At 36.7% G+C, this 15362-nt stretch overlaps 1 protein-coding gene across 9 annotated transcripts in view; it reads left to right on the plus strand.

The window, feature by feature from the left end:
- chchd6a (coiled-coil-helix-coiled-coil-helix domain containing 6a) overlaps positions 1-15362 on the plus strand; it is a 135356-nt gene that overhangs the window by 48191 nt on the left and 71803 nt on the right. For all 9 annotated transcript variants that reach the window (XR_015522783.1, XR_015522782.1, XR_015522784.1 and 6 more), the window contains one exon: positions 1761-1844. Coding sequence is in view for 6 of the 9 variants with exons in the window: in XM_087305587.1 (XP_087161713.1) it covers positions 1761-1844 (84 nt within the window). In the remaining 3 variants the exon portion in view is untranslated. The remainder of the gene's footprint in view (positions 1-1760; positions 1845-15362) is intronic.

The raw sequence follows: 15362 nt of genomic DNA on the forward strand, positions 1-15362 counted from the left end.
TCATTTTTATAAAATGTATTCATTTATTTATTTATTTATTTCATTTTTACTTGTAATGCAAGCTTTTTTTTTATAAATTAATGTATTTTATTTTACATTATTTTATTTTATTTATTTTTTTTATTTATTTGCTTTATTTTTAAATAAATTTTTATTTTACTTTTTATTTTATTTTTGGCTTTAAAAAAATCTTTGCCAATTTTTTTTTGTTCATAGTTTATTTATTTTTCAAAAATAGTTGTTACAACGGGCGAAGCAGTGGCGCAGTAGGTAGAGCTGTTGCCTCACAGAAAGAAGGTCGCTGGGTCGAACCTCGGCTCAGTTGGCGTTTCTGTGTGGAGTTTGCATGTTCTCCCTGCCTTCGCGTGGGTTTCCTCCGGGTGCTCCGGTTTCCCCCAAAGTCCAAAGACTTGTGGTACAGGTGAATTGGGTAGGCTAAATTGTCCGTAGTGTATGACTGAATGTGTGTGTGTGGATGTTTCCCAGAGATGGATTGTGGCTGGAAGGGCATCCGCTGCGTAAAAAACTTGCTGGATAAGTTGGCGGTTCATTCCGCTGTGGCGACCCCGGATTAATAAAGGGACTAAGCCGACAAGTAAATGAATGAATGAATAAATGAGTTGTTACAGTCAGAATTTAATTATCAAAATATGTAAAACAGAGAATGTTTTTTTTTCTGAATCTGTGTCTTCAATAAAACTTATTTGACACAAAAGAGAATGAAATTATCAGAATATATAATTTTTATATAAAATTTTTAAGTATTTTTATTTTATTTATTTAGTTTTTTTTATTTAGTTTTATTTTACTTTTACTATTTTAATTTTGGCTCTAAATGCTTTTCCCATTTTTTTTTTGTTATAGTTAATTAATTAATTTATTTATTTTTGCAAATAGTTGTTAGATTAATAATGTAATAATCAGGTTATATCATTTTAATACAATTTATTTTTAAATTTGAGTTTTTACCTGTAATGCAAGTTTTTTTAAAATTAATTAATTAATTTTTTTATTACATTTTATTTTACTTTACTAGTTTTACTTTAAACATCTTTTCCCAATTGTTTTTGTTCATAGTTAATTTTTTATTTTTGTAAAAATAGTTGTTGCAATCAGAATGTAATTATTAGAATTTATCATTTTATAACATTTCATTAATTTATTTTTTATTTGTAATGTAAGTATTTTATTTTTAGCAAATTTATTTATTTTATTTATTTATTTAATTGAATTTAGCTTTACTATTTTTGGCTTTAAACATATTTCACATTTTTTTGTTGAAAGTTTATTCATTATTATTATTTTTTAGAAATAGTTAGGATGTAATTATCAGAATATATATTTTTTATAATATTTATTTATTTTTTTATTGCAATGCAAGTATTTTATTTTATTTAATTTTTTTATTTATTTAATTTAATTTTACTTTTAATTTAAAAAAAATTTTGTTCATAGTTTATTTATTTTTTATTTTATTTACAAATAATTGTTACAATCAGAATGTAGTTATCAAAATATATCATTTTTATAAAATATATTTATTGAATTTCATTAATTTTATTTAGTTTACTAATCAATTATTTTTTTAAGTTTATTTACAAGATTTTTAGTTTTGTTTGCCAGAAGTATTACAATGTTACCTTTTCATATTTTTAGTGTTCAAGTTTTTTACAGAAATATATCATTTTTTTGCAATAACCCTCAAATTTATCAAGACGAGCAAATGGATGTCACATAACTCTTCATTTATTTAATTCCAGGGGAAACAGCTGGACAAGAAGGAGGCAGAGCTGAAGGCGTTGGAGGCTTTTTACCAAGAACAAATCACACAGCTTGAGAAGAAGGTTAGTGATTTTTTTTTCATCCTTTATCAATTTCACAATATTTTTTTAAACATGCTAAATTTTGATGAAAAGGCTCGCAAGATACCATTGCCTCGAGTGTGTAAATTGTCAAATAAAATAATACAGCGTCTCTGCAATCTCTCAGAAAGCTTTTGAAATGTCTGGCTTTTAAGTTTCTTCCTCCAGTATAATTTTCACAGCCAGTCCCTGACATTTTCAAGAAATAAAAGTTATGACGCGAGCGCCTTAAATAAAGGTATGCCCAAGAAAACTCAGGATCAGTGGGTGGTTAAGAACTTGTTTCCAAGCTGCTGTCAGTTTTTTCCACTTCACGCAAGGGCTATAGTTGCAGAACACACCTCTGTTTGTACACAACTCTCATTACGACATAATATTTGAGGATGAAAGCAGCGGTTATCCTCAGCTGCCACGTTTAGTCGCTTTTAGAGATGGATAATGCTCAAGCAGGGCCGTTTTCCATTGCCCTACCTTCAGCCATCTATCCTCTGTAAACGACTGGACAGAGATCATAATGGTTCACACAGCACTGAAGTGGGAATCTGAAGTGCATTGCCTCCATTTGGATGGGCAGCAACGCCGACTGCCTTTATCCGCTAGGTTCACACCTTGATTGACCCCCATTGGTATAAAAAAAAAAAATGAATAAAGTTACGTTAAATGGAAAGGGTTTGCTCTGCGCGACGAGGGGCAATGGTGCAGAAAGTGCTTTAGCCAAAGCCTCGAAACCATTCAGCTATTGGCAAATGAAGTCAGAGTCGCTCTCCAAGATTTGTGATTTTCCTCAGTCCCCCTCTCCTTCGTTTTCTCTCTCTCTTGCCCTCCCTCATCAATTTTCCCCCCTCGCTCGCTTTCTTTCTCTCTCTCTCTCTCTGAGGTCTTATCAACTGCATGCAGAAGGCTAAAAGTGAGATTTGCTTCTTTCCCCTCTTCAGCAACATGCTGTAGGAAAAGCGGCCCAGCGTGTAACAGTGTATGAAAGTGGGTGTCCATTAAAAAAGCATTTTTTTGCATGTGGTTGAGTTTTTCCTTATTTCCCAGAATGCAAAGCAAGAATTTGAACAACCACCAAACGAGAAACGTTATAACCTACTTGTGTAATGAATTTTCGGTTGAGCGTGATGATGGAGTCAGCTTATTTCCCAGAATGCAAAGCAGTGTTTGAAGAAACTCTGATGGGAAAAACGTCGTAGCCTAGTTGCTTAGTAACATCAGACGAGTTTGGTTTGACTGCATTACGTAAATAAATGTGATCGTTTACGGTGGTTGCTTTATTTCCCAGAATTCACAGCGATATTTGAAGAACCACAGCTGAAGAAATGTTTAACATATTTGGCTGTTCAGTCATGTTGTTTTCCAGAATAAAAAAGAGGATTTTGAATATTTCATGAAGAAACAATGCAACTTTGTTTACTGTTAAACCACTATTATTTACTACGAATTTTCATATATAAAGTCAACAGAATATGTTTGATGCTTCTAAATAATTCCTGAAAGTGAAAACTGCTTTATTTTCTCCATTGGGAATTTAAATAACTGATAAACCCTTTTATCAGACCTGTTGTGAGCTCTGAGGTTATTAATCGATTCAATATGCTTTTGTGGAAAGCCTACGGTGGCCGAGAGAGCTTAACACGCTGCAATTTAAGAAAGCACATGCAATTACAAAAAACACCAGCAAATTAAGAAACGATCTTCATCAATTTGTCAGCACACATTTTGCAAATTGGTCACAACACAAAGAACTGAAGAATCGTGCAGCAAATTGGTCAACAATTGCAAACAAGTGCACAGAACACAACGAAAATGTTTCAAGAGGACCCAAAAACATGACGGACCCTGCTGAGATATGGATGTGTTTTTTTTTTATGTCATGTAATCAGGATATTAAAATAAACGAAAAACAACTCACCTTTCAAAAACCATCAATCACTTCACTGAGCAACAGTCACAGCAGAACAAAACATCTATAATGTCCAATAATGTCCATAGAGTTATTTATGCACGTGTTGTATGCAATAGTTTTCTTTTAGTTTATATTGGTTACGTGGTGTCTGTCTCTCTCTCTCTCTCTCTCTCTTTCTCTCTTTCTCTCTCCCTCTCTCTCTCTCGTTAACATGCTTAAATACGTATGCTTTATGGCAATATAAAAGCTTTTTGAGTCCTCGTGTATGAGATTTAATGTTTGGGACCACTGAAGTCTGTTCTGACATGAACTTGACGTCATTCAAAATTCAAAAGTAAGCATTTTTTTTATGCTTACGCGTACATGGGCCATATCTGATCTGTGTCACGTGGGAGAAAAAAATCTGAATTGAGTAACTTGAACCATGCAGTGTAAATGCAGTTAAACTGGCAGTGTAAATGGGGCCTTTGAGTGGCAGAGCTCATTAATATTCACGAAATGAACCATATATGTAATGTAATGTGTATTTCTATAGTACATTTATTGTGTATGGCCATATACCCAAAGGGCTTAACAATCATGAGGGGGGGTCTCTCCACACCACCACCAGTGTGCAGCATCCGCTTAGATGATGCGACGGCAGCCACAGGACAACGGCACCAGTGCACTCACCACACACCAGCTATTGGGGGAGTGGAGAGACAGTGATAGAGCCAATTTTAGTGTATGGGGATGATTGGGAGGCCATGATTGGAAAAGATCCGATGGAGGGACTCTGACCAGAACACCGGGGTTACACCCCTACTCTTTACGAGAAGTGCCATGGGATTTTTAATGATCACAGAGAGTCAGGACCTCAGTTTAACATCCCATCCGTTTGACAGCACCCACTGGCAGTATAGTGTTCCCTTCACTTTTACTAGGGCGTTAGGACTCACACAGACAGGTTGAGCGCCCCCTGCTGGCCTCTCTAACACCACTTCCAACGGCAACCTAGATTTCCCATGTGGTCTCCCATTCAGGTACTGACCAGGCTCAGCCCTGCTTAGCTTCAGTGAGTATCCGGTCTTGTTGTGGCATATCCTTATATTCTATCTGTTTTTTTATTAAGTAATAAATAAGCTTATAAAACCTTCTGGAGTTTTTTTCCTACCTTACCGAAGCCATAAACCTACTATGTGAATATCAGAAAGCAATTTAACTTATTAAATCAGTGCAGTATATGGCACCTTTAAAGACAAACGTACTTAATTTGGCATATTATTACTCAAAACAATTTTTTGCTTGCCTAGAAAATGCTTCTTGAGTTAAGAATTTTTTTTTAGAAATTTGGATGGATTAAAAACAAGACAAAAATACTAATTTGGAAAAGCTTTTTTGGCAGTTTACCACTGTATTTAAAGAATGACTCTCAAGGAGACATTTTAACCGAGTTGCATAGTAACACCAAATCATTTTGGTTGATTACCGTAGTTGAGTCACCTTATTTTCCAGAGAACATAGCAATATCTAAAGCACCTCAGTCAAGGAAACATCACAATGTAGTTGCATAGTAACGTCAAACAAATTTGCCTGAATACAGTGTTTGGAACAAAATGTATTACAAAGGCCGTGCCTCCATTAATAGTAATGCATGGTGTCGTTTTTATATTCAATGACTGAAGAAAGTGGCATTAGATGCAATATTTGTATTCTCTCTATCAAACCTAGTATTCAGAACAAGAGAATAACCCAGCCACCTTGACAGCTTTAGAGAGATAATTCCTCTGTATTTGACTCCCTCACTTTGTTCAGTTCCTCTTGCTTTGTTCATATAAGCTGTACTAAGAGGGTTGCTCACTCACTGGCCTGAAGAATTGCCTTTTTGTTTATTCACTTTGGGCCCAGTGATTCGGGGGAAAGAGATGGAGATGAATGTTTTGGGTACATGCTTCATTATGATGCGAAGACAAAAGGATTGCAAAGGGAAATATTAACACTGGGACGGCATCCATGGTGGCTTTGCTGGGCTGATAATTTAACGCCTGTGTTTCTCAAAAGAGAGGATTTGTTCCACGGTGTACAGTTAACGTTGTTCGCATGCGGCAGATTTACACCTCACTGTCTTTCAGACTTAATTCACATTTCATTTTGAGACGGAGGGAGATTTATAATGTACTTCCAAGCGGCATTTTCCATTTTGTCCGTTTATATTAAATCTATGTTACCAATATTTCACTGGACGATAACTAAGTCCTTGTGTGCGAAGGTATTAGTGCACATGCTTGGCTGAAGCATTCTTAGAAATGATTTTTTTTTTCAATCCTGGCCCACAAAAGTTTGTATGCATGGAGAGGAGAAAGCAACACAGGCTCATTGGGAATATGTGCCCAGGAATACATTTTTGAGAACAGAGAAATTTGTGTTGGTGGGTAAATATGTCTGAATTTTGTGTGTAAAACAAACACTAAGAGGTATTAGCGCTAGAGCTGCTCGATTATGAGAAAAATCATATCTACGATTGTTTTGGTCATAATTCTAACCACAAATATTGTACAAAAATACATATAGATAGTACGCCTATGCATTTTCAAAGATCATTAAATTTCACAATTTGTAATACTGAAGCAGAACTAACAAAGTTCTCAGAATTATGGAAAGGAAGTAAATACAATAGAATGAAAATATACTAATGAAACAAACTCCACTTTAAGCATCTTCACCTTAAGAATTAAACTTGATTTGTTTGTTATTAAAGCTACAAAATTCCTTTAGTCAAGAGCAGGGAGTGATGTTGTCCTTGTCTTTTTTTTTTTAGTTTGATTAATAAAGATAAAAACGGCAGAAGGAATATTGTGTACTGTCACTTTAAGAGCAGCATTTCTGCTCCCATGGTTTTGTTTTCCCTTGTCATTTCATTTTTAACTTTTTATGTTCAGTTATTTTTTTTCATAACAAACGGGGGTTGTTGTGACTAATAGGGGGTGCGCGATTCTGGCTAAAATGTGAATCACGATCGTTTTTGCTTAAAATCAAGATCACGATTTTCTCATGATTCTGTAGATGTAAAATAAAGGTTAATATTCGTAGGCTATTAATATTGTTAATTCTCAAACGTATGGTAAAACAACACTAATAATAATAATAGGCCTATGTGTAGCTATATTGTTGCTTAAAATGCAAATTTTTGTACAGTCATTATGCTGGACTTGAACAGACTTTGAATATGTCCTGGTTGTTAATTCACAGTAGAATTATGACATCAGAATACGACTATTCATAATTATAAAGTAAAATTATTATGTTTGAGACATATGCTTGCCATTTGTCATTGACAACATTATTAGACCATTTGTTTTCACTGGTAAAATTAGACATTTGTCATTATCAGATTCCCGCTTGTGTTATATTCAGTATTATATAGGCTAGAGTAGTTATACTGACACAGTAAACATTTATTTTCATGCACAACACTATGTGTTCGGTATGAAAGAAAAAACATTACATGCTTGTCGTTAGCATAACTGTAAAATGCATTATGATCATATGATATGCGCGCCAGCTTCACTTTCTTTGTAACTTTCTCTATTTTGGGCTGCCTAAGTCTCAGATTGCGCGCCTACAGTTAGTGCAAAACACAGTAGCTAGATTTTTAACAGAAAGACAGAAATATACACGTCACTCCATTGGTTACCGGTGACACAAAGATTCAAATATAAAATCCTTCTCTTTGTGTTTAAAACCCTACATGGTCTGGGTCCTCAATATTTATCTCAACTGATTGTTATTTACACTCCATCCAGACACTTGCGTTCTGGTGATCAGTTTATTAAAAGTTCCAAAGGCCCACCTCTAAAGTAGGGGCGAACATGCTTTTGCAAATCAAAACGGTCCTGTTCTTAATCTTGTTTAGTGTGGTCAACTGTGGTAGCATCTTTAAATTAGGGAAAAATTTCTGTTTTCATTTTTTGCTCTTTTTTTTGTTACGCTTTCTATGTTCTTTCCTATTATGTGCCTATTGCTGTTACTGTTTTTATGCCCATATCGTCTGTTTATTTTTTCTCTGTAAAGCACTTTGTGCATCTATATAAAAAAACTGAACTTGAACTTTCACTTCGGCTCATGGCTGCCGTCACTCTGAGAGAAACAAACTGACAACAAACTGAACGTTATTTACAACTTCATTACCTGTTATTCACAGCCTAAGCATGTGCTGTTCACTAAAGAAGGTGTCATTGGCGCGCACGCACACATTCTCGGAAGTAAACAAACAGCTCTCGGTCAGCTCACGTTTGATTGGCCGTGAGTACATCTTTACATTTAGACAGAAATGACATTTCTGGGTGAATTACAGCTTATAAATACAGTATGTGACTGTTTATTGCCATTTGAAGGTGTCCATGTTGCTGTGAAGACTTGTGCGGCCGCCTTTACATTTCTCTCCTGACCTTGAAAATATAATTGGCTGAATCGTAGAAAATCTGAATTAAGATCATGTGTAGGGTCGAATCGAGGTGGTCGTCTTTTTTCAATTATTCGTGCAGCCCTAGTAACTAATTTGCTAAGCACCTCGTTTTGAAACATCTTTGCATGTATTTGAGCCAAAATTGAAATCAAAATTGATTTTTGATTAATTGCACAGCCCTAGGTAACACCAGGTAAAACAAAACCCCAAAAAATCTTTGTGAGGTCATAGTAGAAGGTTGCAATAGCTTTCTTTGTTAACGATAGGGTTTTTAAATCATACTAGATTGAGTTTAAAAAAGGGGGTTGGTGGGTCAGTTGATATGAAACTGATATATTATGCATGACATCAAACAAGATGTTGAGATTGGCAGAAATGTACACCGCGGTCTTCGGTGAATTGAAAAGAAATGTCTTGTATGAGAAAACATGCCTTAGTAACATATTTGAGATTTGTCAAAAATGTACACGGCTAGTGGATTTGTGAAAATGAAAACTGCAAGCACTCGTAGACCAGGGTGTTGTTGTGTTGTTGTGGTGTGTTGAGGCAAACTGGAGCTAAAATCTGCAGGACAAAGGCCCTCCAGGACACCCCTGGTCTTCATGTTTCTGTGGGTCTACCTTGCAGTTTGTCGTCAATCTGTATGTCTAAAGGCTTCTACTCACCGGGACGCTTTTCTTGTGCGTTTATCTTCAGCGTTTTTCAAGACGTTTTTTCCGGATTCAAACCCAAGTAATATTTACAGGCGTCGAGCAGAAAAGTATGCAAAACCACATTGACGCCCTTTATTTAGTCACGAGGTGTTAAACGTTGACGGAAAACCTGAGCAAAAAACGTCTCTGTGTGCACGGGCCTTAAAGCTCAGGATACACCAAACTGTCATCAAAGAGCTAGCAGCAACAAAAACTGACTGCTGTTGCCTCGCATCGGGTGCACCTGGTCCTGTCTGAACCAAAAAGCTGTACTTGAACATGCTGAAACTGTCCACTGAAATGAGAGGGGATGTTCTTTGCCTGCAAGAGTGAATGTATGTTTCAATACCTGTAGGTGACAGTAGTCTCTACGAGAGACAGACCTACTAGGGTGCTACAGGTTGGTTGTTGCCACCCTGAGAAAAAGCATCTGCTACCTTAGCACTGTGAACCCCGTGTGTTAAATATAAATCGGTTTCATTGATTGGTACAGCAGGGACGCATCATTGTAAGGACAGAAATATAACATACAAACCTGTAATAATTAAAATATAACATACACAAACCTGTAATAATTAAAATATAACATACACAAACCTGTAATAATTAAAATATAACATACACAAACCTGTAATAATTAAAATATAACATACACAAACCTGTAATAATTAAAATATTGTCGTCTATTGAACTGTTTTCCAAACAAGTGACTCTTATGAGCTGCTTTGTTTCGGTGAATCATGCAGCCGCCTTCACTCCTCCATGTTTCCAGATATAGTCATTGATTATAAGCATCACTTCCTAGGACTTGTTTTTTTAATGTCCAACTAGTTTGTCTGTCATTCGGTCTGTCTCAATCAATCATTCTGTTTGTCTCTAGCAGTTTATTTTTCTATCTTTTAGTCTGTCTTTTAGTCTGTGTATTATTCTGCATGTCTGTCTAGATTCTTGTGATAGTCCACATACACACATTTATCAATTTCTTTCTTCTTCCGAACACAAAACAAGGTTTTCTGAAGAATGTGGAAACCAACAACCCATGACATCAATAGTAGGAACAAAATACCACTGGAGTCAGTGGCTTCTGCTTTCCAACATGGCTTAAACTTTCTTCTTTTGTGTAATTTAAATTCTACTTCCTGTCAAATTTCAATTGCAGTTCTGCATCCTTTTTGCCCTTTCGTTTCAAATTCAGCTACTGAATCAATACCTCCCTAAATGCCAATAATGGTGCTCAGTCCTGATTCACAATCTAAACGTTCGCTCTCAGGCGGGCAGTAGGGAGGTGGTTAACTAAATTTATGCTACAAGTATTCCGTCAGGGCACGAGGGGGTGGTCCACATTGTGTCAATCTCCGTCGCTGGCTCAGGGCAGACACAGGCTGTGAGGATTAATGGCGACCCAGTGCTAATTACTGTGCGATCATCATAAATAAACATTCTACATTGGGAGCCCCCTCCCACCCATACACACACATACACACTCCCTATCCCACACGCACTGAGGTTACAGATGAGCTATCTTCTGTCTAATAGCAAATAGGATCAACTCAGTGTGTCAGATGCCCCAGTATTTATATTTACCTCATTACAAGGATGCGCCGTTTGCCAAAGGGATCAGAAGCTGGCAATAAAAGGCGCACAGAGTGTTTGCAGTCAGGCTTTACTTGCCGTGTGACACAGTCAGACCATGGGAGTAGGATAATGCAGGCAGTTGGCATGTCTGCTCAAGACTGCTGTTACCCCAGAAGGGGGTTTTGTAGAGGGTGGGGGGATTTCGGGAATGGGTTCGAAGGGGGTGTATCTTCATTACAGACCTCTTAGAGGTAAGGCGTATCCATCCTGCTACTCCTGTTTCTCCTCAATGGCAGGTGCAGCTGAAGAAGTCTATCTCAGCAGCGCAGACGAGCCACCACAGGAACGTTCTCCACATTGCAAGTGGCGAATGGCTTTTATCGGCGCAAACGTGGTGTTTTTTCCCCCCCTAGTTCTTTTTGAAGGTTGCACACATAATCGCCTAACATCCATAATTTCTGTGAGTTAGCGCCGCTGAAAGCAAAAGCTGTAAACAGCAGCATTCCGCCACAGTTTTGAATTAGCGCTAGCGCTCTCTAATCCCGCTAAAGCTTCTTCAGTCATGTCTGCGTCCCGCTCTTAGTTGCCTCGCACTCTCTAGACAAGATTTTTTTTATTGCCCCTCCGTTTTTCAGCCTCCCCCCCTACTTCGCTCTCTTTCTCCCTTGTCACTAGTTGCAAAGCACTTTGAAGCACTTGAGCGTGGGTACGAGATAATAATCCTCCTGAAAACCTGGCAGCCGGGCTGACGTGCTGTCAACGGGAGCTCTCCTTCTAGAAATTCCCTAACCAGCTGCGGCAGGTTTCACCTGGACCAATGGTAGATATCTGGCCCTCTCTTGCCTGGGGCACCAACATTGGCATATCTAAAATTAATTTACTTCAAAGTATTTAAAATGTTTTTTTTTTCTCTTCAGCAGATTTATGCAATTTTTAAAATATTTTTCATTCCGTGTTGGTTGTTCGCTGATGTCAGGGGCTGCAGGGGTGTAATAGCTCGTTGACTCTGTAATGGCGAGAAGCAGAGAGGTGGAGCAGCATTACAATCAAGACCAGGAGTTTTTTCGCATGCGTTTTTGCTGTGTTGCATCTATGTATGGTAATGCAAAAAGTAAATGCTGATGCGCTGAAGAAAAGTCTGATTATGTGGCGTCTGCTTATTCAGCCTTATCAATTTTTCATATTTATGTTTCTTGCTTGTTTCGGTTAATCACCCAGAGGATGTCTGGACATGATTTTTAAGATATAAACGATGCCTTGCTTATATAACGGATCTTTTTTTTTTTTTTTGCTGTTTAAAGAGAAGACCGTCTTCTACATATTTGTAGGTGGATTAAGTCTAACAGAACCTGACCTGCTGACAGTGATTTTATTAGTTTGAAGTATTCCATTTTTGTTTGTTACTCTCAAACCTTAGCACACGCTGTTAAAACAGCAGGGTAGGTTTACATTAGCAATTCATTAAGATCTTACTTTAATTGGGACATAAAGTTTGAGAAAGTTTGAAGTTGGTACGACATGTTAATATGACTCTATGATTTTTGGAAATTGAGATTCATAGATGACATGAAAGCTGAATAAATAGTCTTTCTATTAATGTAAGATTTGTTGGTTCAGGACAGAATTTGTTTGAGATACAAATATTCTGACGCTTCAAAAAATCTCAATATAGAGAAATTCACCTTTAAGGTTCTATGGATTGTGCACAACTAATGAAAAATGTATTGAAATTTACTAAATGTCTTATTTCTAATATTTATTTCTGATATTATTTTCTATACCTGTGCAGCATAAGACTAGTTTTGTGGACTAGTTTACAAATACTTTATAAAGTATACAAAAACCTAATAACGACCTGTATAAAAAAAGGCAAAGCAAGTTTATTTATATGGCACATTTCATACACGGTGACATTTCATAGTGCTTTACATAAAGAGGAATAAAAGAGACATGTATAAGAAAATAAAAACAAATAATAACAGTGATTAAAACAGATTAAAATGTGTTAAAACAGGTTATAAATTAGTGAAAAAGAAAAGAAAGACATATAGCAAAGTGCTCATTCAGTAAAGGCACAGCTAAACAGATGTGTTTTCAGTTTTGATTTGAATGTATCTAATGTTGGAGCACATCTGATCATTTCTGGAAGCTGATTTCAGCAGCAGGGGCGCAGTAGCTGAAGGCCAATTCACCCTGCTTTGGAAAAACTTTTGGAATTTCTAGTTTATATGATCCTAATGATCTGAGTGATCTGTTAGGTTTGTATTCAGTGAGCATATCTGTAATGTATTGAGGTCCTAGGCCTTTATTAATTTATAGACTAGTAATAATACTTTATTAATAAAAAGAAATATATAATATTTTTCGTCATTTAAAATTATTAATTGTAGTAACTTTTGTTTGTTTATTATTTATTTAAGTGCAAACCTGAATTTACAACAGTCATTACAGCAGTCTTAAGCGTCACATGATCATTCAGTAATTATTTTAGGTTGTTGATTATGTTCTCAAGTACTGTATGTTTCTTTATGATTACTTCTTTATAAAGTTAAAGGAAATGATCATTTATTGTAGTATCTGTTTTGTAGTAAAGGTCTTTGCACACTAAAGTCCGGAGTTTTTATATGCATTCACGAATTCAATAAATAAACTTTGCACACCGAGTCCGATGTGTATTAATGGGATCTCTGCACAGCTAGAATTAAATTAAATTAAAGCCAACAATAAACTTCCTGTGAAAGCTTAATGTTACTATTTTCAATTTCACAAGGGTGTTTTTTCAGCATTCAATGTAATGTAATTACAATACATTCAGTTAAATAAACATTCATTTAGTTGTTCAAGCGTAAAATGAGATGAAATACTGTCTAACCACTAGCGCCATCAGTAGCAACAGGCTAGCGCAGAAATTACATTGAAAATACTGAGATGAAATAAATTGTCATATTTTAAAGACATGGCAGGGGGAAATGGAATGTAATACAGTGCTTCTTGTCTGATCTGAGACCCACTTCATATATTATATATCTAACAGGCAGTCAAGATCGTTGATTTTTGAAGCAATCAGATCTTAAAGTGACATTTACATTTATATTATAATGGAAAGACAGTTCACAGGAAGCCCTTGGGCTGCCTGGCTGAAAATTAAAAGTTTGTGTACAAATAGCCCATTAACCCATTACAATAAAAGGGAAAAACATTTCAGAGTCAACTCAAGCTGTAATACTGTTTTCATCTTTTTTCCAAAGTAAAAAAAAAAAGAAAAAGGAATGAAGACAAGACTGGCAGTACAGACATTATAATATATGGTGGCCGCATTGACGTGTCGAAGCAACGGAACGAAAGGGAACCATGCTTCCTAATGAAATGTCTAAAAATATACACACCACAGATAACGATTTACCATGTATTTAATTGTGAGTTTAAAAGATAAATACACCAAGATTTCTAAATATCAACAGGATATTTACATTTATTTTTTTTATTTGGGCTCAAGTCTCATTTATTAACATGGAGGAGGCGGGGTTTATGACTTGTACTGCAGCCAACCCCCAGGGGGCGATTTAACGGCTGGGAGCATCGCTCAAAAGCAGCGGTTTGGCACACTTGCTCTGTCATAAAGTTATCTGTAGCTCAAATGACGGCTTTTTGTATTTTGCTTGTCGCTTGTACGATGGCTCTGAGCTGTCAAAACACCTCTCAAAGTGAAATCAAATCCGGTTTAATTTTTTTTACTACAGACAAAAGTTTTGAAGGCAGGGCGTCAATACATTTGACACAACGGGAGGTCGCATACATTTTTTTATGTGTAAAAATTACGGACAAAAGTTTCGGATTCAGTGTGCAATAACCTTAACGTTGTGGAAAACGAAATGCATTTGATACCGCTTTCCTGCCAGTTATTGTTGCCTTTCTGAATGAAAATAAATTAAATTAACCCCCCAAAAGCTTTATATAAAAAAAGGCTGCTTTGCGTCTATTGATTCCCCAGTGCAGTTCCCTGTCTGTCACAGGAAGTGCTCGTCCTTGGGAGGAAATCTTGCAGCAAATGCACCCTGCAGCGAAGCATAGCTGCCCGATACAGATTAAAATGCTGATTGGATTAGAAATGCAGTGGCTGTGACTGAAAGGCGAGGGTGTCACCGACGGGCAGTGCCAGGCAAAGAGGAGAATGACAAAGCAGGTGCCAGCTGCGTGATTATAACCAACAAATCCCTTCCTGCTGCTATGCTATAGGAAGGGCTGTTCGGCGCTAATACATGCAAGGATGCAATAATTTTTTTTTCTTCATTTCGGTAACCCTTATCTTTACTATCAGAGTTCTCATTTAGAGTCGCTTGTTCATTTCTAGCAGAATGCCATCTGCTGTCAGCTGCTGAATAGTGGCTCTGATGATGGTCAGATATCATTATCTCAAAATGAAGGGCTTGAAAAATGTCACAAAGTGCTTTGAAACTTTCAGATGGCCCTGTGTAAATCTCAACAATCGCTTGAGGTCTGCGCGTAAGTGTTTTTCATTTGCAGAATTAGGGTCCTAAGCTCACCGGCCCTGGCAGCAGAGCTCTTGTTATTGAGGATTAGTTTTGTTTTACAGCATTAAGTGTTTCCTGCTGGCATGAAAATGACCCCGAATTGAAGATCTGTCAGGGATCGCTCCCCGAAAGGATAAAGGGATTCAGGAAATGTATTTGGGTCAGTGTGCCAGTAATCCTGCTTGACGGCATCATATTTTTTCACTCTTTGTTTTGTATATGATAAAGGATCCGCTCTCAGCACGTGCTGTTTAGCATTTTCTAGAATGAGCTCATCCTTTGATAATGTTGCTTCCTGATGATGGAGATCTTTTTTTTCTAAATCCATTACTGCACGACTGCCCACATTTA

This window comes from Danio rerio, chromosome 23, assembly GCF_052040795.2.
Source record: "Danio rerio strain M-AB ecotype USA chromosome 23, GRCz13ab, whole genome shotgun sequence".
NCBI classification, from domain to species: Eukaryota; Metazoa; Chordata; class Actinopteri; order Cypriniformes; family Danionidae; genus Danio; species Danio rerio.